The sequence below is a fragment of the Salminus brasiliensis genome, chromosome 25, assembly GCF_030463535.1.
Source record: "Salminus brasiliensis chromosome 25, fSalBra1.hap2, whole genome shotgun sequence".
Classification (NCBI taxonomy): domain Eukaryota; kingdom Metazoa; phylum Chordata; class Actinopteri; order Characiformes; family Bryconidae; genus Salminus; species Salminus brasiliensis.
The window spans coordinates 13,159,449-13,184,129 of NC_132902.1; the positions used below are offsets into that span (position 1 = coordinate 13,159,449).

At 42.5% G+C, this 24,681-nt stretch overlaps 1 protein-coding gene across 9 annotated transcripts in view; it reads right to left on the minus strand.

The window, feature by feature from the left end:
- The window catches only part of tjp1a (tight junction protein 1a), a 177,827-nt gene extending 164,532 nt beyond the window's left edge, over positions 1-13,295 (minus strand). For 6 of the 9 annotated variants that reach the window (XM_072671475.1, XM_072671469.1, XM_072671465.1 and 3 more), the window contains exon 1: positions 13,012-13,193. In XM_072671475.1, coding sequence (XP_072527576.1) covers positions 13,012-13,106 — 95 coding nt within the window. In that variant the 5' untranslated portion in view covers positions 13,107-13,193. Of the gene's footprint in view, positions 1-13,011 lie in introns of all 9 variants that reach the window. The other 3 variants (XM_072671476.1, XM_072671474.1, XM_072671473.1) reach the window with 1 other exon arrangement.
- Positions 13,296-24,681: the final 11,386 nt, after the last annotated feature.

Sequence of the window (24,681 nt, forward strand, 5' to 3'; positions counted from 1 at the left end):
ACTGTCCAGGGAAGACTTTCTACTGGATTCTGATGAATTGCTGTGAGAATTCTGATTGCATTCAGCGACAAGAGTGTTAAATAAGGTCAGGATGTTGGATGGTCACTACGCTGCCTCATCCCCAACTCCCAAAAGTATTGGATGAATGCTGGGGGGCTTTATACCACTCTAGTCCACACCTGGCATTAGGCAAGTTGCTAATAGGTTCATGTTTATGTGCTCCTATTCTGCTGGTAGTACTTCTCTACAGGGACTAGACACTAAAGTACTACTCCCTCTAGACCACTAGTTAAAAAGCTGGTGCACGCAACTAAAAACCACAATGAATCCTGGAAAACACTGTTCAGCTAAATGGAAGATTAAGGTGAAGCTGTCACAATGTTCTTCTGCCGTTTTCCGTGACTTCAAGCTAACCACAAGGTGTTTCCAAACAAAAGTTTCATATGACACAGTGGACTGTTGCCATTCCTAGCCAGAGGGAAATCTGCAGAGCAGCACTGTATCAAAGACATCGGGTATCAAGTTAAATCTGCCAGTCCATCAGAAATCTTAGCACTTGTACTTGTTACATAACTCTCCTTGAAGGACTTTCACACTCTGAGAGATTTGCATCATGGGAAATATAGTACTTCTATAGTACAAAACGCTTGGGTCAGGTCTGGCAATCACCTGCAGAACTCTCAGAGGTTCTGACTCTAACTCTTCCTGCTCAGGGAATCAGACGCTTATGAAGACTTGGAGTGTCTTGATTAGGATGTCTGGACTGCAGTATTGGGAATACCTGACAAATGATCAACAGATGGTCCCCTATACAACAGGTCTGTTACCTTATTTTTAGGCACATACCACTGGATTCCTAAGGGTCACACAGCATGAATATGGTATTTTAACAGTAGGACAGCTCTAGTGTCACTCACTGCAGAAAAGCTAGCCGATTCTGACACGTCACATCTACCAGCATTAAGTAGTGCTTCGTTTTTACTATTTTCATGAGAGAAACTCAAAACACAAATCATCAGCAATCGTCGGAATGTGTTCCCGGCGGCTCTCCTGGCCTACGCGAACAGGACATGACGTCTTTCATGCTCCCGTGACCCTGAACCTCGTCCCTCAGGAGCAGGGGGATGACTGGAGCAGCATGTCACATCGCATTTATGCCAGATTAACGTTGCCAATGCGCTTACAATACAAACAGGACAAACAAAACAAATCACGTTTAACCAAGTGGGCACCTTTCAGAAGTCATCGGGGACCGCGCTGCGAGATAATAGTTGCGGGGGTTGATTCACATACGCAAGAACTTTGTGCACAATCGGAGCCTGGGCGCTTTGATACAGGGTGACCAGGAGTGTGACAGGGATCGTGGCGCTGATTAGGTGGGCCAGACAGCTTCGACAGATGGAGGGAGAGATTAGGCAGACAGACGTGTATCAGACATGACAGTGCAACGGTCAGGGAGCGACGGCGGACAGGCCCCATGGTGGGATCTCTGGGAACAAGGGCAAAGCTAGCACCAGAACCCAGAGCAACAGCGTCTACTCAGCCCGTGCATAACAAGGGATTATCCTCATTAACCAATAAGAGCTACAGGTTGTAGTTAATATTTTATTATTATTTGTTTTTTCTGAAGTATTATCATAGTCCACTGAAACAAGTGGAAAATGCAGAACTTTTGACACTGTATTTGTGTTTTCAGGTACAAGAGGAACAGCTGTGGATACAGAATGTATGAATGTTGATGTAAATCATTAAATGGTGTTTAAACATTATGGGGTTACATTTAATTACCACAATAACAGTAGGTCATTTGACCTCCAATTTGTCCCTTTTTCCAACTATTCCAAGTTGGTAGTAAACGTCCAGACCAGCAGCTTGATTGGATCCGACTGTCAGCACAGATGGTCTGCTGGCGCAAGGGTAAAAGCTTCAAAAAGACTGAAGGCTTCCCCCCAACCCCCACCAACTTGTAACCAGGCTTACTAAATTGTAATGAGCCTCGTCATTTGAGATGGTAAGCAATGTAATTAGAGAGCTGATATGAAAGCTAGACGGAAAGAAACTGCATGGGACCCTATTTTAGATCTTTTGGCGAGCCATCGACCACACAACCTGATTTAGAGCATATCAGTGTGTCCTTGCCATTGTAACGGCGGGACAAGTATGTCTTGCGCAGCTCAAACACGCAAAAGGCATGTACTAAGTCTCTTAGTCAATCGTGGGTGTGTTTTGGGTGTAACCAGCAATAAACCGTGGCTATCACTTGCCAATCCCTTTAAGAGCTGGTTGGACACGCGCCTGTGTTGACAATTCACTGCCAAGACAGCAACAAACGTCCGACTGTTAATGATAGCCTAGGTTGTTTTCGGTGAGTGACACACCTGTGTTTTCCGTTGTCAAAAATGTACCTGAACACACCTCATTTCGAGAGCACCACTCCCATCGGCGTAGAGATATTCAGAAGCACAGCTGCTATTTAAGCAACGCAGACGGAAGGCGCAAAAATAGACTGTTGGCTGGTTGTAAGATAGCAATGAGCATCGCGACGTGCCTTGTGCAAGGTGTAAGATAGGGCCCCATATATAAAGACACATATGAGCACTCTATATGTGCAGTAGACCTTATTAAACCCTCATGAAAAAAGTACCTTTTTAAAACATCCACAAGTGGACCGACAAAAAGTGATGGGTTATGCTCCCTGCCATCAGCAGTCGGAGCCTGAGAGAGCACAATTGGCCTTGCTCTCACTGGGTGGGTAGATGGCTCTCTCTCTCTCCTCACATTACTTCTGTGTGATGTTTGTCGGCTGGGGCATCTTCTAGCCAACGCATCAGAGCTGGATACCCAACGCTTTCCTCCGAGTGTGTTGGTTGCCCGGTGGCATTGATTGCTCCGTCGCAGGATACGCACTGTGACTGGGTGACAGTACTGACCAGTGGGTTGGGTAATTGGGTGATCTACACTTGGGGAGGAAAACTGAATAGAAATGAAAATATTCATTAAAAAAATTAATAAAAAAGTGAAAAACACCAAAAAGATTTGTACAACAATCTCAAAATGAGACATATTAAGATTTACAGGCTGGATTTGACATACTTTTTCTTTCTTAATTAGCATTTTTGGGGGGCATACACTGGTTTTGCTGCTGTGCAATGAGGAAGACCTTTTTCTTTGAGCTTCTTCTTTTTTTGAAAAATGGCAGATGCTCGCTCCTATCCCTGGTTCCTTGGTTCTGGACCAGCAGGTTTACGAGAGCAGAAAGACATCGATTCTAACAGCCAAGGAGAAGAACTTTGGTAGAAAAACATTTGAAGATCAGGTGCTTGCTTTGGCAAAAGCACAAGTACATTGTCAATGGAAAAGTGATACGGAGGGCGACAGCAAGAGAGCACTCGCAAGGCTGGGTAAGGCTGTGCTGGTTGGTCTCGCGGGCCTGTATGTCATGTTCTGACTCGGTTTTTGCCATTTGGTGTCTGACTCCATCTCCATCTCTCTTGCTGTGAGTTGCCATGGCTGCCGGTGTCTGATTCACAGATTAGAGCAATCAGGCTTTTTTCTTTGGCGTCTGCTTACGGCAAAAGACGAGTGTTTGTTATTGTTCCCTGTGGGCAGATCTTTTATAGGAGCTGGTAAGAAAGGAAGTTCCACTTAATAGAGTGAAGGTACTTTGGCAAGAGAAAGAGGGCCGCTGTCTGTGAGAGCTTGATTAGAGGGTTTTTTTTGGCAGTGGAAAAAACAGAGTGTGAGGAGACGTGACTGGTGAAGTCTAGTAGAGAAGGGAGGGGAGAGGGGGGGGGTTGAAAATAAGAGAAATAGAGAGAAGCAGACTGTATAATTGTGTGTGTGAGAGAGAGACAGACAGAAAGAAAGACAGAGAGAGAGAGAGAGAGAGAGAGAGGCTCAGGGATCATTTCAGGTTAGCCTAGTTGTGGAAGGCTGTTCATTTTAACTACTGATGAACAGATTATCACAACTGGATATTGAGTGTTAGTGGCCACATGCTGGGAAGCACTGTGTATGTCTGATGACAGTGTGTAAGCTCTTTCTCTCACACACACACACATTCTGTCTCAGCAGTGTCTGTCGCTAACAGGCATGGGTGTGGTTTGTCTAAAAACCTGATATTCATATTTGATTTAGCCAAGTTCAGTGTGAATAAAAGCACCATATTTACCCCATCTGTGGCAGTGAACACACACTCACAATTAGGGCAGTGAGAACAAATGCCTGGGGCGGTGGGCAGCCACCTCTGCACCCAGGGAGCAGTTGGGGGATAAGGACACCTCAGCCACGGATGATGGGCCTGGGGACTCAACCAGCCTCCTGGTCCCAAGCCTCCTTTTCTGACCTTTAGGCCATGGCTACCCTGATATTCAGGGGAGAGCGCAAGTGAATTATGCATTTGAGATTCGAGAATTTGGGGAATTTGCAAGCATTTGCAATGGCTGAGTGAACGATCTTTTTAATCAGGCATCACTCTGGACAGAGAAGTATGTTCAATGCATATCCTGTATATTAATTTACTGTATATATTTCTGTAGACAGGCTTGATGAAAAAAGTAGGTGGCCACACTGATCATGATGACAGACAATGATAATGATAATGTCTGTTATTACAGTTTCAGGCATTTTTATTACTTAAATCTTCTGCTGAAAGATGAATATCACACACATAACATCATTTTAAATCATTAGGATGCAAATTGCTTGTTTCTTTCATTTCACTCGTTATTTCCATGTAAAGCATGATGTGTCTTTAAACTTGCCACATCACAGCCAAAGCACTGCCCATTGCTTACTCAGAAGCGAGTTTTCTGTAGAATAACCTCTGCCATATGAATGCAGACTAAGAGTAACTGGTAGTATCTCTGTGTGGTTCATAGTTCTGGTCCAAGAGTAAAAGGAAAGGAAAAACATTAAGTAAGTTTAAAAAATATTTCAAATGTAAAAAATAATACCTAAATGGAATCTAGGAGTATATTTTTAAGTTCAAATGAAATCTAAGTTTCATGTTCATAAAAAACAGTCACATAAACAAAAAAGTGGGATAGATGTATAGTATATAACTAAAAAAAACTAACAGTAGTCCACTTTTAGTAGTAAATTGCAATAAATAAACCTAGGTTGTTGGGATGTGGGCTCAATCCCCTGTTTGACCACAGTGTCTGCGCAGGTTTCCACTAGGTATCCCGGCTTCCCCCTACCCCCCTAAAGAGTATATGGTAGGTAAACTGGACATGCTAAATTGCATCTAGCCTCAGGAAGAAGCAGATAAGAAGATGGGTAGATGTAAACTGGTTGTATATTCAAAGTCTACTACTCTGACACATATGGTCTACTTAAGAACATACTTTTATAAAACAAAAAGTGGGCTAGAAGTGTATAACTAGCACCTATAAGTTTACTTACTTCTGTGTAGTTCACAGAATAGCTGCAGTACAAAATAAAGCCTAGATGTAAACTAGTTGTGTACTCAAAGTTTACTGCTCTTACACCTAAAGTACACTTAAAATATGTGTTTATAAACTAAAAGGTGGGCCAATTTTAGTCCCAAGTAGTATTGAAATAGTACACTTACAAATACACTACAACTTATACATAAAGGAAATTATTTACTTGGGAAATGATCATTCATTCGACTTAATCAAATTATTAATAACCTTAATCAAATGAATAGTCTGATGTGTGAACATACGTCAGGTATTCATGACTAATACAATAAATTATTTTGCAGAACTATAGTCTGCAGCCAAGGTAGGCGAGGACATGTCCTAGTAGAATGTCTCAGTGGAATATTCAAACACTATGTGATATTTAAAAAAGTACCAGAAATGATCAAAATGTCCATCTCATGCAGTTAATCCCCCCCCTTACTGATAACTCCTCCATCTCTTTCACACACTGGGGCACGTTTGAACCAGCAGAATCGGCCAATTAAACTCACTTGACTTCAATAAACCTCCACCTGCTCTCCCTGTTCAATACTCCCGCCAGATCCCCCCCCCCCCCGCGCGGGGACGGGAATGGTGAGGGTGGGGGAATGGTGAATCATTAAACCCAGTGTAATCTGCCTCCCCTCAGTGCCATAAGACCAGCCGAAAGCTGCTTACTCCTCTGCTGGCATAGAGCGAACATGCGGGTTTCTGACGGAAAACACACGGCCACAGGCCAAGGACAATAAGTAACGGACTCTGGGACAATGACTAAGCTAAACAGGCCGACAGCAGGACACATGTCTGTGTAGGGTTAAGGATGCTTTGTACACAAGATTTCATCACCAGGGCAACTGAGGCGAGGAACTGTCAGTGAAATGTCAGTCTTGTCACTTCTCACCCCTTGCATCTGCTTTTGCAAACTGTTTGTACGTACTTGGCATGTTTGAGCAAGAGAACTTTTATTATTTAATATTTACTCAGTTTACCGTTATTACAACACACCACAACAACTTCGGCTTTCCCGAGATAATTTGATAATTCCTGGAGCTTTGTGAAAGAGATCCTGAAATGTTTTCCCACAACCCGGCCTCTTTCTGCATCTATATTATATCTACATATGTTTTTGAATATATACATTATTTATTTATTTATTTAACCATTTTCCTCCCAATTTAATACTGCACTGGCTCCACACCAGCTAGCTTTAAAAGCTTTATAAGCTGGCGCTCTGTAGACTCTGTAGACTTCAAACATGGGCATCAGCTCCACACTGGCCCACCACACTTGAAAATAAAGGTGCTACAAAAGGTTCTCTGAGCAACGGCATAGAAGAACCACTTTTGGTTTTAGAACCTTTTAAAGGTTTAATGAACCATCACATTTTTTATGAATTTAAAAGGCTCTTCGCACTGACACATCATTAGTGGAGTCGCTCAGCGCCTTTATTTTTTTAATACATATATATTTTTACATATATTTATAGATATTGTGAATTTTATTCCCAATTTAGCTGAGCCCATTAACCCACCCACTCACTCCCCCTGTCACTTAGCTCCCAACACTAGGAGGGTGAGGCCGAGCACATGTCTTCTCTGATACATTAGAAGTCAGTCACCACCTCTATTCGAACTGATGCCAATGAAGCTTCACTAGCCGACCAACATGCTCGGAGGAAAGTATCCCTGGCTGTGATAGTCCAACAGATGCCAGGTCAGACAGCATCACAAGGCAGCCAACGCGCTCGAAGGAAAGCATAGGATCCTCAGCTCTGATGTATCAGCCAACAGACGCCTGTGCTGGGCAGCATCACAATGGGAGTGATACCCACCCAGGGAGAGGATGGCCAATTGTGCTTTCTTGGGCTCCGACTGCCGATGGCAAAGCAGCACAAACTTGTGATCCCCGGGTCATAGTGTCAGCACCCCGGCATGTTTTGTTACGAACCAATACAGTCTGCTGACATATGAACAGCTCCTTACTGTAATGCCAGCATTACTGGCCATTACTTACTGACCATAACTATAACATGGTCATTTTCTTCTGCCAAAAGATGCTGTTCCACCACCATGACTGCCAAATTAAATTGAACACTCTTTCAGATCTAACAATAACAATTAGCAACAGCTCACTGTAAAACGACCACCGTTGTTGCTTAGCAACACATTTCCTACACATGGTAGTTTGTCTGTGTCCAATCTGAGAAAAGAAGCTAGATGAGGAGGGGGGGGGGTATGAGGTCACAGGCAGTGACCCATGATATGTATTTAAGGGTTAAGATGTGTGTGCGTGTGTGTGTGTGTGTGCATGTAAAGAAATGTGTGCAAGTGTGTGTTGCTGTTGTATTTGTATGTAAATCCACATGTGTGTGTGTGTGTGTGTCTATGTGTATGTGCCGTGTGAGTCTGTGTTAGTGTGTGGCTACATATGCCTATGGTTTTGTGTAGTGTGGCGTGTGTTGGGGGGGAATCGATTAGACTGTGTTGACGCATCATTAAGCAAATGTTGAACAGAGGCATGTTCCACCGTGGAGGGAGCAGCAGAACAGATGGACAGACGGGCGGGCAGGCCGACAGACAGACAGACAGGCAGACAGGCAGACATGAGGGACTGGGAAACAACGGTCAGCTCCATCTGACCACACGCTAGCATTTCATTACAGCGCCCAGCACGAGCTGGGCCTGGCTCCAATACTATTAGGGCAATACTGTAATGCACTTCTGATGGCGGCCCCATCCCCCTCCACTCCGCACGTGACTCTGCCTCTGTCACTAAAGGGGGAAGGAGGAGGGGGGGTGCAAGGGGGGGGGGTGACACACAGACCCACCTCTGAGGCTCTCTTAAGGGTAGAGCAACTGTCTTATGGGATGAGCAAAACATTCAATACACATATATGCTCATGTCCTCTGTGCACTTTTACGAGTAGCGGTTCTCTAAAGGGTTCTTTGCTGTAGAACCATGTAGAACCATAACAGCTCGTAGAACCGCTTGCATGCTCAGATGGCTCTTCTCTACAGTGATAAACCTTAAATACACAGTTCTTTATAGAACCTAGTTAAATGATTCGATATAGCAACAAAAAGGTTACCACTATTACCCTTTTAGCACTACGTACACCATATGGACAAAAGTATTGGGACACCTGCTCATTCGTTGTTTCTTCCGTAATCAGGGTATTAAAACAGAAAGTATCCTGTTTTTTTTTTGGAGTTCGCGTTCAGGGGAGGCTTTGTACTAGAATTTGGAGCATTGCGGTGAGGATTTGATTGCATTCGGTACAAGAGCGTTAGTGAGGATGTATTTAGGATATTTGATGATCATTTTCCCAGCTCATCCCCAACTCCCCAGCTCATCCCAAGAGTGTTGAATAGAGCACTATCATCATTCCAGAGAACACAGTTCTCCACTGCTCCACAGCTCAATGCTGGGGGGCTTTATACCCTTCTAGCCCACGCATGGCATTAGGTATAGTGTCAATAGGTTCATGTTTCCTTTCTCTAGGTATATTCTATTAGCAATACTTCTCCTTAGGGACTAGACACTTGTACCCTAAAAATAAGGTAATTAAAATACTTCCAAAGCAAATAATAATAATAATAATAATAATAATAATAATGGCAATGGATATATATATATATATATATATATATATATATATATATATATATATATATATATATTCTTTTATGAATAGGTCTTTATAGAAACATCATTGTGCAGTACTACATATCGGTGCTGTCCATTGAAAACCATTCTTAACTTTGAATGGAAGTCAATGTTGTCAATGTTGTCAAGGTTTATTCCAAGTAATTTAGAGAATTTTTACTGGTCATTCATCCAGAATTATTGATACAGTGTACAGAGCAGCTACAGAAAACCAAAAACGCACAAAAATGGGGATATGTGGTCTTCATTGGACAGCACGGATATGTAAAACCCTTTTTACTTAGAGTGTATGAGACAGAGGATGGAGCAAGCTTATATAGCCCTCAGGAATTTGAGGCACATCATCCTCTACAAAACAAAAGAAGGGTTTTTAAAAAAGCATTTTACATTGTTGTTTGATGTATAAATAGTAAGCATGTGACTTCGTCGGGGTGAAAATGCTCCAAAAGCCTGTTATTTTGCCTTAGAATGAAACACTGTTTTTCCTTTAATATACAGAGGTTGTGAGAAAAAATGATGAGGTATGAGGTACAGCATAGCATAGTTTTGTTCTTAGCATTGTAACGAGAACATAGATTATTTTTTGTAATTATTCCAGAGCGTCAGTGGATAGTGTTGCTGTCCTCTCCGGATCCTCTCTGCGTGTTCATTCAGAACAGTGTGTCGGTTAGCTAGCTGCAGAGACTGTAGAAGGGCTTACTAGAATTAGCCTTTAGCCTAGCACCTGCTCACTCCCCCCGCCTCCCTGCAGCTTGGCCCCCCAGGAATTTGCACAGTAGTGTCGCTTCCTCTGGACGAAGCAGTACTTCACTGAAGTAGCCATTGCCTGAAAGGACTATTGTGTATGCACACATTGCGATGCAGATGCTGAAACAATATATTTTGCAGACCTAAATTAAAATAAGTAAATCAATAAATAAACTTTTAATTATTAGTTATATAGCATCTTAATTTATATAACACAACAAATAACAACAGCCACACACACTTTCTTAGCAGGTGGGAGGAAAACTGCCCAAACCAAGGTGTGAAGTCACTTAACTGGCCCAGAAAGTCCTTATGAATGGTACAAAAGTCCTGCTCAGCCCAAGAGGCCTGAGTTATAGGACACCCTTCAAAAATGCCAAGTCATTAGCTCTCCACTGATTTCTTAATGTGCTCCAGTAGTAACCATGTCCAATTTACTGCACTGCCAATACAGGTCAGACATCACTAACTGTATTGGTAAAATACTTAGAGCTCAGTAGTAATCCATACAGTGGAGTCTAAGAAGCTCCCCCTTAAGGATCAACACCCTTTGTCTTTCAGTTTAAAGCAGCAGTCCTTAAGATTTATTTTTTTACATTCTGAAATTGAAAGCAGTTGTCTTTTTGAGTTATAAATTTTGAGTTGTCTGGTAGGTTTTCCCTGGCCATGAGTTTTCATGGCCATGTCAGGCTTTTCCATACTTACATCACATGCACAGCCTCTAAAAGAGGATCCAGCAGCGTTTGCTAGCTACCTGAGCATCCATGGTGCTGCTAATGACGCTGATATAATCAGAATGGCTACTGCGAGAGCTGCTGTGAACGTAGAGATATCAGAACGGCAAACTCAGTCTTCATCTGCTCATTCACCCACTGCCAAACCAAAGAAACTATGACCTAATGGAAACTTGCAATGTTTAGATTATCTGCTCTGAAAGGAGAACACAGTGCAATTTTTTTTTAAAGTACTGTTTTGCATGCTCAATGCAATTACACATTCTCACCAGAGAGGTCTCCAAATCCCCACATTCCCAAAACTTACAGACGGACGCTTTAAATCCCATGGGATACAACATCAGCATTCAAACCTAGTACTCACGGTTAACAACAGACACATCCGACAGCTGTGGATGCACAACGATTTCGGAATCATATCAGTGTTAGCAGATAAAGCAAGATTCGCACAGATGTTCAGATTTGACCGCTATTTCAACCTAATATGTATATGTGTATTTGTCCTCCAGAGAACCAGAACATTTAGGTAAAGCTGAGCTACTACACGAAAATATCTGCATTTTAGGAATTTAGGAACCCTACAGGGATAAAAATCTGATTTTTTCGCAACCCATTCCTAATTGATCCATTATTACACATTTGCCTCAATCGACAGAAACATGTACAAGAAAAATACTGGAAAACAGCCTCCGCCCACAATTCCCATCCCTAAGGATTTCATTCCTTTAACATGAAAGCAATGAAAGTGTCTGCTGGAGGCTATAGTACTATAACTGTACTATAGTATAGTATGTTAACATGCACACCATGGTGTGCTGAGGACACAGCGCTGTCAAATGCTCAAAAGGTAAAACTCTAGCTGTATTGGGTGTATTGTCAGTCGAAATCCATAATCCGTTTTTATGTCTAATCTGTAATGAGTTCCCTCTATTAGTAAGAATGGCCTTAAAATGCCTTACATAATAACATAATAATAATAATAACATCAATAGAGGTCTCAACATGGTAAATCTACATTAATGGAGAATATCGAAGAATGACAGCTGTTGCAGATCAGGGGATTGTATTGGAGTGGCTGTTTGAACAGGTTTGAGCTGGGTGAAAAGGGTGTGTTAAGGACGCACAGGGCGCACAGAGAGAAACGCACAGTGATTGACTGTCATTCTCGATGGAAAGCGGCTCCTCCTTAATCAAGTCAATAGAAAACCAATGAGCATGTCCGTCATTAGGATAATGAAACAGAGCAATGAGCGTTGATTTACGGTAAGGTGCCTTTGTTTGCTCCAGAGCTGTGAATGGCAGTGACACGGCGCGGGCGCGCAAGCCTGCCTTCATATCGGCTCATAATAAGCGCTCACGGTTTTTTCTCAGGCACAACAGGAGCGCCGAACAACAAGTGAAGGCAAACTGGATATTCAGAAAATAAAAAACACAATAATAAATAAAAAATAGATATGATCCCATTAATTCTACACAAGACGTGGATTATTCACCCCCAGTCTGGAAGAACGCAGATTAATTAATTAGTCATTTGGAGTGGACGCGGTGATGTCATGGGGGGGGTGGGTTCCGTCTCCAGGTTGCAAGCCTTTGTGTTTGGAGGAGCGGCGCTTTGATCGATCGGTCAACAGAAACACGACGCGTGCACGTGTGGGTTGAAAGACCCAAAGCAACAACGGGAACAGCATGTGCAACCAACAACGTGGACACCCCTTCAGAGTGACAGAATTACAGAGGAAACACTGTTACAAAAGGGGGAGAAGGAAAGAGAGGGAGAGGGAGAAGGAGAGGGAGAGAGAGAGAGAGAGAGAGAATAACAAAGGCAGAATAAACCAGTAAGCGAGAGAGAGAGATAAATATATATATGTATATATAGAGAGAGAGCGAGAGAGAGACAGAGAGCGCAAGAGAGGCTCAGAGTAAACAACAGAAAGAGAGAAAGACAGAGATAAAGAGACATAGAGAGAGTGAACAAGAGAAAAGAGAGAGAGATGCCAAGATAAATAAAGATGGAGAAACAGAAAAATACAGGTGTAGAGAGAGAGAGAGAGAGAGAGAGAGAACACGGTAGAAAGAGAGAAGAGACAGTCAGAGAGAAACTGGCAGAGTGAACAAAACAAAAAGGAGAGAGAGAGCATGAGAGAGAATGAGAGAGAGAGAGAGAGGGAGAGGGAGAACGAGCGTGCCTCACTTCAGCAAACAGTTGCGGAGTGGTGGAGTAGTGCGCTCGTGTTCCCCATGACAACCCGGTTAACGGAGCTAATTGTGCCGCTTGAGACTGAACACTCTCTTCACAGTCCTCTCTCCCTCTCTCTCTCCCTCTCTCTTTTTCTTCGTCGCTCTTTCCTTTCTGTTAACAACCTGCCCACCTGACTCCTCTCCTCACTCCACAACAACTCTCTCCCACACTCTCTCACACTTCTGGTCATGCTCACCACAGCTGTCTCTTCGGAGGCAGGCAGTTGTCTTTGTTGGAGGCGGTCACTCCCATGGCCATCTGCATCACCGTGATGTATTTCTGGTACTTCATCTTGTCCGCCGGCTGTACTCGCGTTAGAAGGAAAAGAGCTGGAACAGGTGAGCGTTCAGACCTGTGGTGCCCGGCGTAGCTGTCAGAGCGCCATTCCCAGCGCTGGGGGACTGAGAGGGAACCCCGAGGAGCCGGAGGAAAGGTGCTGCTTCGGCGCCACCGTCCATGTCTGCTACGGCCGGCGAAATCTCATTAGTGCTCAGAAATAGCCGGCTAATCCAGTCGCTGGTGGTCAGGAGCCAGGCATTGTTTCCGGTCGCTCCGGTGCGAAACAACTTTCCTGATTGGGTGAAAGAACCAAAAAAAAAAACAAAACAACAACAACCAAAACACACAAAGGGAGAGCAAGCAGCGAAGCAGCAGCGGTGCCTGAGCGTCTTTCTGTGTGTGTGAGGTAGAAGAGGAGATGTGCGTGTGTTGAGCGAGGGGGAGAGAGAGAGGGAGTGGGAAGCAGCGAGAGAGTGTGAGAGAGAGAGAGGGAGAGCGGGAGGCAGAAAGAGAGTGAGGGAGAGAGAGAGATAGGCATGTACACAGAGGGAGAGCGGGAATGGAGAGAGAGAGAGCGAGAGAGAGAAACAGGCATGCACTCAGAGGGAGAGCGAGAGAGATGGGAAGAGCGAGAGAGCGCAAGTTGTGTGCATCCAGTGGCGAGGGACTCAACAGACAGGAATATAAAGGGATTGAGGAAGACTGGGAAGATAAAAAAAGGAGCGGGTGCTGCACAATTTTCACAGAGATTGGCGCTCTTTGCATCAGAGGCTTATTAAGATTTGAAGGCACACAAGGAAAGGCTGGACCTGGCAGCTGTGTAACCAGAGTTTGCCTAATTTGAAAGGGGGATGGGAGGACCAGAAAAAAAGAGGGGGGAAAAAAGAGTGGGGGTGTTAATCCAGATCATATTCACAAGCCGAAAGACAATCTAATCACTGACAAAACCACAGGAGCCACTGACCACGTCCACCTTAACACACCGAGCAGGTCTTATTACTGTTTTTTATTCATATGTTGCTAATTTATTTAAGCACATGATTGATTATATGTTGCGCACCGAACGGCATGTTGCCATGCCAAGGTGACGTATCTGCTGCGTCCTAGCAACTGACCCAGCATCCTGTACTTTTTGGCAAACATCAAAAGGATTTATTTATCCTCTGTTTCATGTGACGGTCAGTACTACTGAGTGCATGTGCAGAATTAAAGCTGGCATGTCAGTATGAATGGGTATTGACAACAGGTCAGTATTATGTGTCAGAAAACACTGGATCGATTTTGAAAGGCAAATTGAATGAACCCGACTGCAATCCTCTCTAACAAATCCAGTCCAAAACAGAGCACACCCACAGCATGTGATGTCATGCTGGTAGCTGTGTGTTTCGTCCTGTCATGATGGTCTACTCTTAGATGCTCATCCAGTGTGAAGTAAAATGCAAAGCACTCGTTTTTAACGACAGTAGTTCTTAAAGAATAACTATCGGGATTGGAATTGGAATCGGACGATACTCAGAATGTCAGTATCGGTGCCATTGATCCATCTGTATGAAAAAAATACAATGCAAAGTACAGTGTCATCCCCTCAATACTGTAAGCAACGTTTAAGCAAGATATATGACTTTTTTTAGGAAAACTGCCATAGAATAATAAAAAAAACTATTTATTTTTATGTAATCAGAACAGTGAAAGCTGAACAATGCTCTCTAGTGGCCGAGGGTTATAAAAAACAACACAAAATGAATCACTTTCTGCAAAGCAATTTTTACATGTAAACTATTAATAAAAAAATTAATTACTGTGTTTATGAAAATCAATACAGTATTGGAAAACATAATATCGCAATACTTAGATTTATTGATATTTTCATTTTGCTTTTGGTGTGGTCAGATTTGTCTGCATTGGTGTTTTCTGGTACTCCGGTAATGTTTCCTCCAACCTCCCAAAAAACTGAATGTGAATTGGCAACGCTTAATTGCCCCTAAGTAAGTGAATGAGTGGATGTGGTACCCATCAATGGACTGGCCCCCTGTCCAGGTGGTATTCCTGCCTTGTGCCTAATGATCCTTGGTAGACTCCAGACCTGCCTGACCAGAAAGAAAATGATAAAAAGATAGATGGATTATTATTTTTGTTGTTTTGTCAAAGGTAAAATATGTATAATTCATGTAATATAAACAGAATTCATCCAGTCAACCTAAGAAATGACATCATGCAGTAACAAGGCAAATGGCGTGGGTTTATCCAGATCAAATAAACGTTAGTTTCATTCAGTATACGGTCAAGTTGGGCAGTTTGGGCACCCCTGGTAAAAAGACACATTTGAATATTTTCTATCAGTAAAACAATCCTGTACAAAAAAACTAAATTAAAGCAACATTATGTTACATTTTTACATAAACATACACAGACCTGTAATAGTGAGAGTAGCATGTCCCCTCATTGATTCTCTAGGCTCAACATGCTGCTAACTGCACTACATAACCTTGGTAAAGCGAGCCATGTCCACATGCTTATTGTCACATGGTTCTGTATCTCTCAAAAGTCCAGAAATGCACTGTAAAGCTTGTCCTTTAGGGGTGTGTCAAGGTGTGAATTATACTATACCCGTATACTATATAGGGAGAGTCCGGGAGCAAGATATACCAGCTCTCATATAATGTTGCTTCAAATACGGTATTTTCTGGTATTTCAAAACGCTTCCTGTTTATTTACTGACTTTAAAGCAACCATAGCAACAAGACAATACTACCATGTTTACCACTTGTGTTGGACACAGATGGAATTGGGCCTTTAAATCGTAAGTGCAGTGAAAACGCAACATTGCACACACTAGTGATCAAACACACGTACCGAGACGTGAGCAGAGAGGGTAAGCGGTCTCGCTCAAGGACCCAACAGTGGCAGCTTGCCGAGCCCAGGTATCAAACCCCCAACCCTGTCATCATTAGCCCGAAGCTCTAACCGCTGAGCCACCACTGCTCCTGCAACAACACTCTACAGCATGCTTTCCCCAAATATGATCCATTCAGCAAATAAACAGTAATTGTGCGTCATAAAAAAGGTTATCTGGATGTGTGTTTATTTTACCTTCAAGAATTACATACCAGGGGTGATCAAACATTTAAAAATTTGCATGTATTTGAGTTGGAAAAGCCAAGTCATTTGTCCAGGGTTCTCTCAGTGCAGTACCAGAAAATCACACATAATCGGCGAACACCTTTTTCACACCGCCTTAACACTCAGTCAAATCTCTGCTGACTGTGACTGATTGCAACATTATTGCATTAATTGAATAATTCCTACCATGGCAACAATCGAAACAAAAGCCATTACAATAATCCAAAGCCACCTACTGACCTTCTTTAAAGCTCAATCTTCTTAAGTAACCTCGGTCTGATCCTAGAGAGGGCTAAAGGACACCTGCTATTATTCTTTCCAAAGGCCAAGCAGCTGGGTCAAAGGACTTGCCTAATTAGGGAGGAAGGTCAGTGACTAAAGGAGGAGTTATGTGGCATCTCTGTCGCAAACAACAGATCAACAGACTCGGCCTGTGAAATCTAAAATGAAAGGCAAAAGATCACCTAGGTCAAGATGCCGCAGTCGCGGCAAAGATTACAGCTGATTAGGAATGGAAAGGTGGATTGGGAGGATTGGGAGATTAGACGAGTGCACTCTAAGTGGGCTGAATGGGCTGAAGACGTAGGAAACCAATCACCTGACTTAAGTCATTAGATTTGTGTGATTTAATATAGAAAGAATTTATAGACATTTCCTTGTTCTCTCACTCTCTCTCTATCTGCGTCTCTCTCTTTCTTCCTCTTCTTTCACCCTGCCACTCAGCGGTTAAACCTATCCAGTGACAACTTGGAGGGGTCAGAAGGTCAAGGAATCTCTGTGACGTTAAACGATTCTTTATCCGGTCCAATACGGAGACAAACACATGACCATTGCTGGTAATGAATAAATGAGAAGCTACCAACCCGTGGGTGAAGAGGGCACACTGATGAGCTATTGCTTTCCTCCTGATTTATAGATTCCCAGCCCCAGTGGACATCCTATTAACCTTCAAGGATTCTGGGAAATACACAGAGACCAGTTCATTCAGATCACATGCCCAAACACACTCAACAGCCTGATTTGGACAGGATTTCACAACAGGGTCTGGGGTAATTTCCCATTTTAATAGGTTCTACACTGTGATTTCATTTGAACTAGGATTGGATATGTCAGTGTTCTTCTTCCTCCTATCCTAAAAAAAGAATTGGATCACTGCTTCATGCCATATCAAGTCTCTTTGTGCATATATTGGGTGCTAGAATATGGCGGAGCTTGAATGGGAGCCACCTTAATGCAGACAAGCCTTCCAGAATATATTAATATTGGAAATATAATAACATGTATTTTGTCTGGCCTTCTCCCATCGATTTCCTCTGTGAAACAAGGACAGCAGCAGCTGATGTCCTATTCCTCATTTCACTACTCTCTGGAGGCTGAACAGTTTGTTTCCATGGAATCATTAGCGATTCAGGCTATGATAATAACTGAAGCATAGCTCAGCTTTACATTTGTAGGCTTTAGACAATTCCGTATCTTAGAATTTTGTCTCTGTAATAAGTGATTAAAGGGATGATTATGATGGCACAAAACATTGCTTTGTAATCATATTAGGTATATTAGGACAGTATTAGGTAATGAAAAGTGTTCATTATAGAAGTGAACTGGTCCACACTGGTGCGTGGATGGTTCTGTACCCTTCGCAGAGTCATCGTTCCCCTCTGGGCACCACTGTTATGGAGGCACGCATTCTCAGTACACCTTTACTATGGCGGCTCTAGAACATCCCACAAAGTTAAAGGTACCCTATTATTATACATGCCCTTTTGGACATCAGTCAAATTGCACTCTTTGCTCATGACGATCGTTTTGCGCTCCGCTACAACTGACTGGTGGGCTCGCTTATTTACACATGCAGCAAACCCTGTCACGTGGCATCTGTGACGTCCCGAGACGACTTCATTCCATTCAGGGGTGGTCATAATATTCTGATATGACTGTGACAGTGGGCGAAGGCTACTTACCTTAGGGAAAGTGTACTCTAGAATGGACTCCTCACATACTGAGTGCCTCTCAGCAGCATAACAATGGTGCCCCATGGGTTGACTCCGGCGAGGGGTACAGCGCGCTTGACTCGCCACAATGGGAGCAGTTAACAGTCATTTCATTACAAATGACCACATGTGACACATGACATCTTGGTTCCCAGGAAATACAACCTACTAGAAACTTGCCTGTAAATGTTGTGAGAACTAACATTAACAGTAATTTGACTGCTGTCCTCAAACGGAAATCCTTTGTTGATGAGAGAGGTCCATGGATAATGGTCAGACTGGTTCGAGCTGGCAGAAAAGCGACAGCAGCTCTGATAACCACTCTGTACAACTGTGGTGAGCAGAAAAGCCATGCAAGGTTTCAACAAGCCCACTAAACTGGACAGCTGTAGCCTGGTTTGATGAATCTCGATTTCACACAGGTGGTAGGGTCAGAATATGGCTCCAACATCATGAATCCATGGACCCAACCTGCCATGTCTTAGCAGTCCAGGATGGTGGAGGTGGTGTGGGGAAGGTTTTCTTGGCACACCTTCAACCTACTTGTACCAGTTAGTCATTCAGCACCACCACCTATTTAATTATTGTTGCTGACCATGTGCATCCCTTAATGACCACAATTTACCCATCTTCTAACAGCTACCTCCAGCATCATGATGCACCACAAAGCTAATGTCATGTCAAACTGGTTTCATGAGCATGGTGATGAAGTCATGTGTTTGGTCAGTGGCCTTCTTAGTCACCGCATTAAAAAACTTCAAAACCCGTTCGGGATGTGGTAGAATGGAAGATTTGCGGCATGAAAGCATGAGGCAATTATGTCAACACGGACCAGAATCTCAAGCGTTTCTTGCATTGAGGAGAACTGAGACTAGTATTAGTGTGAAAAAAATAAAAGCATGCTGTATTTTGATATTAATGCTCTCTCATAGCTCACTAAAACTAGGGCTGAGCATTCTGACCAACCTTAATAAGCTTTAGCTGATATCATAGGTCTTATTCCTAATGCACATACAGATTATACTGGTGCACTGTTGCTACAGTGCTAAAAATACCAGTCGTGCAAAGGAAGCACTAGCAGCAACATTTGGAAACATCCTGAAATGTATTTATTTATTTTTATTTATTTATTTATTTATGTCAAATAATGCTAAAGTTATAAACACTGCCCTCAAAGGGGTCTACACAAAAAATCCACTGTTCAGTGGATGGTATGTCAATTTGTCAGTTTATCATGGTAGCTAAGAACAGAGAAATACATTTTTATTGTTGTATTTAGATCCAAGTAACAAGCTAGAGAGGTTAGCCTAGTTACAGATGAGCTATTTCTGCCTTGTTCAACAAGTAATTAACAGCATGTCCTTGGCAACACGCTCATATTACTCATGCTATTACTCATGCTAGTCCTTATATTTTATGGCATGTGTAAAATAATATACTTGGTCTTGAATACGAGCTGAAAGCTTCATTTTTTATATTATGTTTCCTCCAGTTGTTATAAAGAAAGCATGTATATCTTGCATTGTGATTATTATATATATTATTAGTGTATATATAGTGTAAAGTATATATTAGTGTAAATGATAAGTTCTAATGGTAAAAGACCGAGGTCAAAGAGTGTAGACCGATTAGTCCTATTCTCTTTAAAATACGAGTGTTCTTCAGGGGTCCTTAAGTAAAGGTATTGGTTCTACATAGAAGTCATCAAACAACCACTTGGATGCTTAAATGCTTCTGTGCCTGGTTTAAAAGGTCCTTCGAATTTCACATAGCACTCCGATGTCACATAGCAAAGATCCTTCCAACTGAGAGACAGGCTAATGACAGTACTGACTTTCATGTGGAGACTTTGGCTCAAGCAGAAGATGTCCAGTGCCTTCTAAGGTGAGGGGTAGGACAATGACTGTGCCTGGTTTCACGCAGAGAATCTGGACAAAGGCAGAGCGCTTCCCATCTCTAATCTTTCATTAGGAGCCAGGGGGAGCGCTAATGATCTCGGTGAGTCATGATCCAACATAACAAAGGCTCCAGCTTCAACACACAGCCTTGACAGCTCCTGCAGACAAACACACACTAGACCATAATTACTCCAAATAACATTTAAAAGGAAACCAGTTTTTAACATTTCACTGCTTTGTCTGAAAAATCAACCATTTTCAGTCTGTCACAGCAAATCACATAGGCCGCTACAGCTGAACCACTATACACCATATTCCTACGAACAGATTCACGGACAGAGTAAAGTGTAAACGGACACTACGCTAAAAGGTATTAAGATCTTAACATGGCGTAAATAATGTTTACTGTAAATAATCGTTAATGTTGGGATATTTAAATGCTGGTGTGCAGATGTTTGAAGTCAATTGGTCAACAAAGAACCATGAACGTTAATGGACTATATTCCTAGTCTGTTTAATTACTCACTGTTCATTTTATTTAAAAATAAGATTGTATTACTTACACAAGTTTTAATTTACTTAATATTGCTGCATGAATGATTGCAAATTTGTTCATTGATGTCAAAGAGAAATCAATAGGAAATCAATGAGAGACAATGCAGAAAATTACAGAAGCCCTGCATGATGATGAATTGCCATGATAATGAGCCCAATCCCTTTTTTTACACAACGGCAAGGGCAGATAAATCTCTTTAAAGCAGAGCTGGAAAAATCAATTGGTTATGACATTTGGCTCCTTGGTCACAGGACACAACAGAAACCCACTACAGCCAGTGTTGTACCCTGCTCTGTGCACTGTATCCGCCAGTCTGGCGTGTCGTATCTGACCCAAGAAAGGACCATATTCACCATCACATACATACTAGTGATCAATCACACACACAGTGACAGTGAGCACGTGCCCGGAGCGGTAGGCAGTGCCCATGGAGCAGTAAGGGTAAGGGGCCTTGCTCAAAGGCTCAACAGTGGCAGCTTGCCGAGCCCGGGTATCAAACCCACAACCCTGTCATCAGTAGCCTGATGCTCTAACTGCACTTAACTGCTGAGTGACATCCAGCCCCGCCCTCGATCGGTCTTGGCAAATGACTGATCAAGCCAAACAGCGATCTGCAATCATCATTTAGACATATATAGTGTACTACACAGTTTCGCTGACTAAACTGGAGCTTTGGAGGGCAAACACAGCACACAAATGGAGTGCAAACTGCACCCAAATGCCACAACCGACTCATGTGCTGGATGGATTCTGGAGGGTTAACCTGTAACCATTAGCATTAGATTGATACAGCACTCAGAAAGAACCAGTGAGCAACCCGAACAGGAAAAAACTGCCAAAGTCTTTCCTGCCAGGCTGTCCCTGTAAACAAGAGCGCATTTGGCCTAAAGGTCAAAGAGAATAGAATGCAGAGTCTGCACCCTTTAGCGGCGAGGTTTCTAAAAAAAGAAATCACCTATTCCACCTTTATTCCATCAATACTTCCTATTTAAGCTACAGGGCGAGCTGCTGGGGTATTTATGTTCAGGTTTATACTGTAAAATCAATGATATTTAAACAAAATCTCCCCTAGTTTCAGGTTTCATTAAGTGCTGGTCTCTTAAGCCAATTAAGGATTCGCTTCTTCGAATTAGTTTATCTGACCCTAATATGCCCCTATTTCCATCTCAAGGTGCTACAGCAGATAGGAAATGATGTGGAAAAGGCAATTCGGGGACATGTTTAGCCGGTGAAAATGCTGAAAAGCGGCGCCACCGAGCAGATCTGATCTTCGTCACTAATGTCTTTCTAATCCGCTGTAATTATAATGAACATTACATAATTCATGCAGCCGAGACACAGACTTACAGAGCTCAGAGTGCAGATTATAACCACTTATTCACGCGACACCCTCTGTGTAATAAATAATGTATAAGCATTTAATAAAGCCAAACAGAGTCAGTGCTAAGGCCCTATTTATGAATGCATTAGCTTGCCTTATGCGTTAAGCAAACACATAGCGTGACAACAAATCATTGGACAAATGGGAAATGCCTTAACATATTAAGTGTGAAAGAAGACAGTTACCTCATTAGCGAGGACCTGGACTCCTGCTACATTCAGCTGAGGTGTCTCAAGGTCAAGAGAAGTGTTTACACACACACACACAGCAGCCGGACACAGCAGGTTTCCCCCATGAAAAGCTCACACCTTACAGTCGCAGGTGCTCTGGCATGCTGCGTAGAGGACGAGCGCTGACTAGAGCTTAGGGCTTAAAATATTTGCTCAAACCTGATGGCATCAGACTGTTCACCTTGGGATCTGGTCTGGTCCTGACACCATTCCTAAAATATCTGTGCTTAAATGTTCAGTCCATCACCCATCTTTAACAGAGTCTCCACTTTCAGTTTTGTTTACTCATGTTCTGAAAGATTGAAAGAGGGCATCCCCTTTAATGATCAAGTTCAGGTGTATTAGCCCTTCCTTTTAGTAACAGATGTGTAAAATTAAACACATAGCCAAGCACTGTAAGACAGTATACGGGGTTGTAGTGAAGAGCATAGTGACTTTAAGCTTTGTACTCTCATAGGAAGCAAGCTATGCCACAGGTCAGTCCATGAAAGTACTGCTAGGTCTGCCCTGGTCAACTGTAAGCAGTATTATTGTGAGTCTGACATCATGTTCCACTATTTACACTATAGTCTAATGAAAGTCTAATGAACTTCTCTAAAGTTTTTTTTTAGCTCTTCACATGCATTTGTTGACAAGCTGAGAGATACAGAACTGCCATCTGAACTGAAAAAGCATGTGGATGGAGGCATAGAGTAATATTACTGAATTCTACACAAATACGACTTGGCTTATGTAGCACTACTCAGTCTTGTGCAGCTCCACCAAATTCCACAGTGCAGTGGCAGCATTACTGCTCAGAGTGGCAATGACAGAGATGCTATTATCCATATTTGTCAGTTGAGCTCCATAATACAAGACAGGGAAGCATTAAAATGAATATTGAATATTGAAGCTGATATTTTAAGGTACAATTGCTACATAATGTTGCTTTAAAGCCAGGATGTGGGAGATGTAGGATATCTAGGCACAATCATTGGGAATGTCAAACTTTGTTCGGTCTCCAGTATAGATGTGTTTCTTATTTTAGGTATTTCTACTAGAAAATTATTAGTACTTTTATTAATAATCATTCCTGGTAGGAAGAAACTTCCACTGAGGAATAAGCTAGGTTCTATGCCTTAGGGAGTAATAAGCTTGGAAAATTGAATGGGCTAACATCTGTTTAGTGCAAGAATCTAGCTCAAGGGGTGATCTATCCCTGATTTTGGTTGATTAAGTGATTTTTCTATCATTTCAGCTGCATATGATGTAACACATTACCAGTAAACCCATGGAACGGTATCTTGCACAAGCGCTGTCGCACAAACACACAATGCACAGATTTGTAGTGACTTTGTTTAAAGTATTTCCATGTTTTTGCCAAGATATTGCAAGATTTTTGCCTAAAAAATAAGACACTTGTGCACTCTCTGGATAAAATGACACAAAGTCAAATAAATGTGAGTCAGGTAAACAAACACTAAAATAAGGCTGAACTACACCCATCCTTACTGTAGGATGTAGGCTGGGTCAGGCGAACAAACACTAAAATGAGCCTGAACTACACCCATCCTTACTGCAGGATTTAGGCCAGGTCAGATAAACAAATACTCAAATGAGCCTGAACTACACCCATTCTACTGTAGGGTGTAGGCTGGGTCAGGTAAACAAACACTAAAATGAGTCTGAACTACACCCATCCTTAATGTAGGATGTAGGTTAGGTCAGGTAAACAAATGCTGAAATGCGCTGGAACTACACCCATCCTCACTATAGGATGTAGGCTGGGTCAGGTAAACAAACACTAAAATGAGCCTGAACTACACCCATCCTTATTGTAGGATGTAGGCTGGGTCAGGCAAACAAACACTAAAATGAGCCTGAACTATACCCATCCTTACTGTAGGATGTAGGTTAGGTCAGGTTAACAAACACTAAAATAAGCCTCAACTACACCCATCCTTACTGTAGGATGCAGGCCGGGTCAGGTAAACAAATACTAAAATGAGCCTGAACTACACCCATCCTTACTGTAGGATGTAGGCTGGGTCAGGTAAACCAATGCTAAAATGAGCCTGAACTACACCCATCCTTACTGTAGGATGTAGGCTGGGTCAGATAAATAGATACTAAAATGAGCCTGAACTACACCCATCCTTACTATAGGATGTAGGCTGGATCAGGTAAACCAATGCTAAAATGAGCCTGAACTACACCCATCCTCACTGTAGGATGTAGGCTGGGTCAGATAAATAGATACTAAAATGAGCCTGAACTACACCCATCCTCACTGTAGGATGTAGGCTGGGTCAGATAAATAGATACTAAAATGAGCCTGAACTACACCCATCCTTACTGTAGGATGTAGACCGGGTCATGTAAACCAATGCTAAAATGAGCCTGAACTACACCCATCCTTACTATAGGATGTA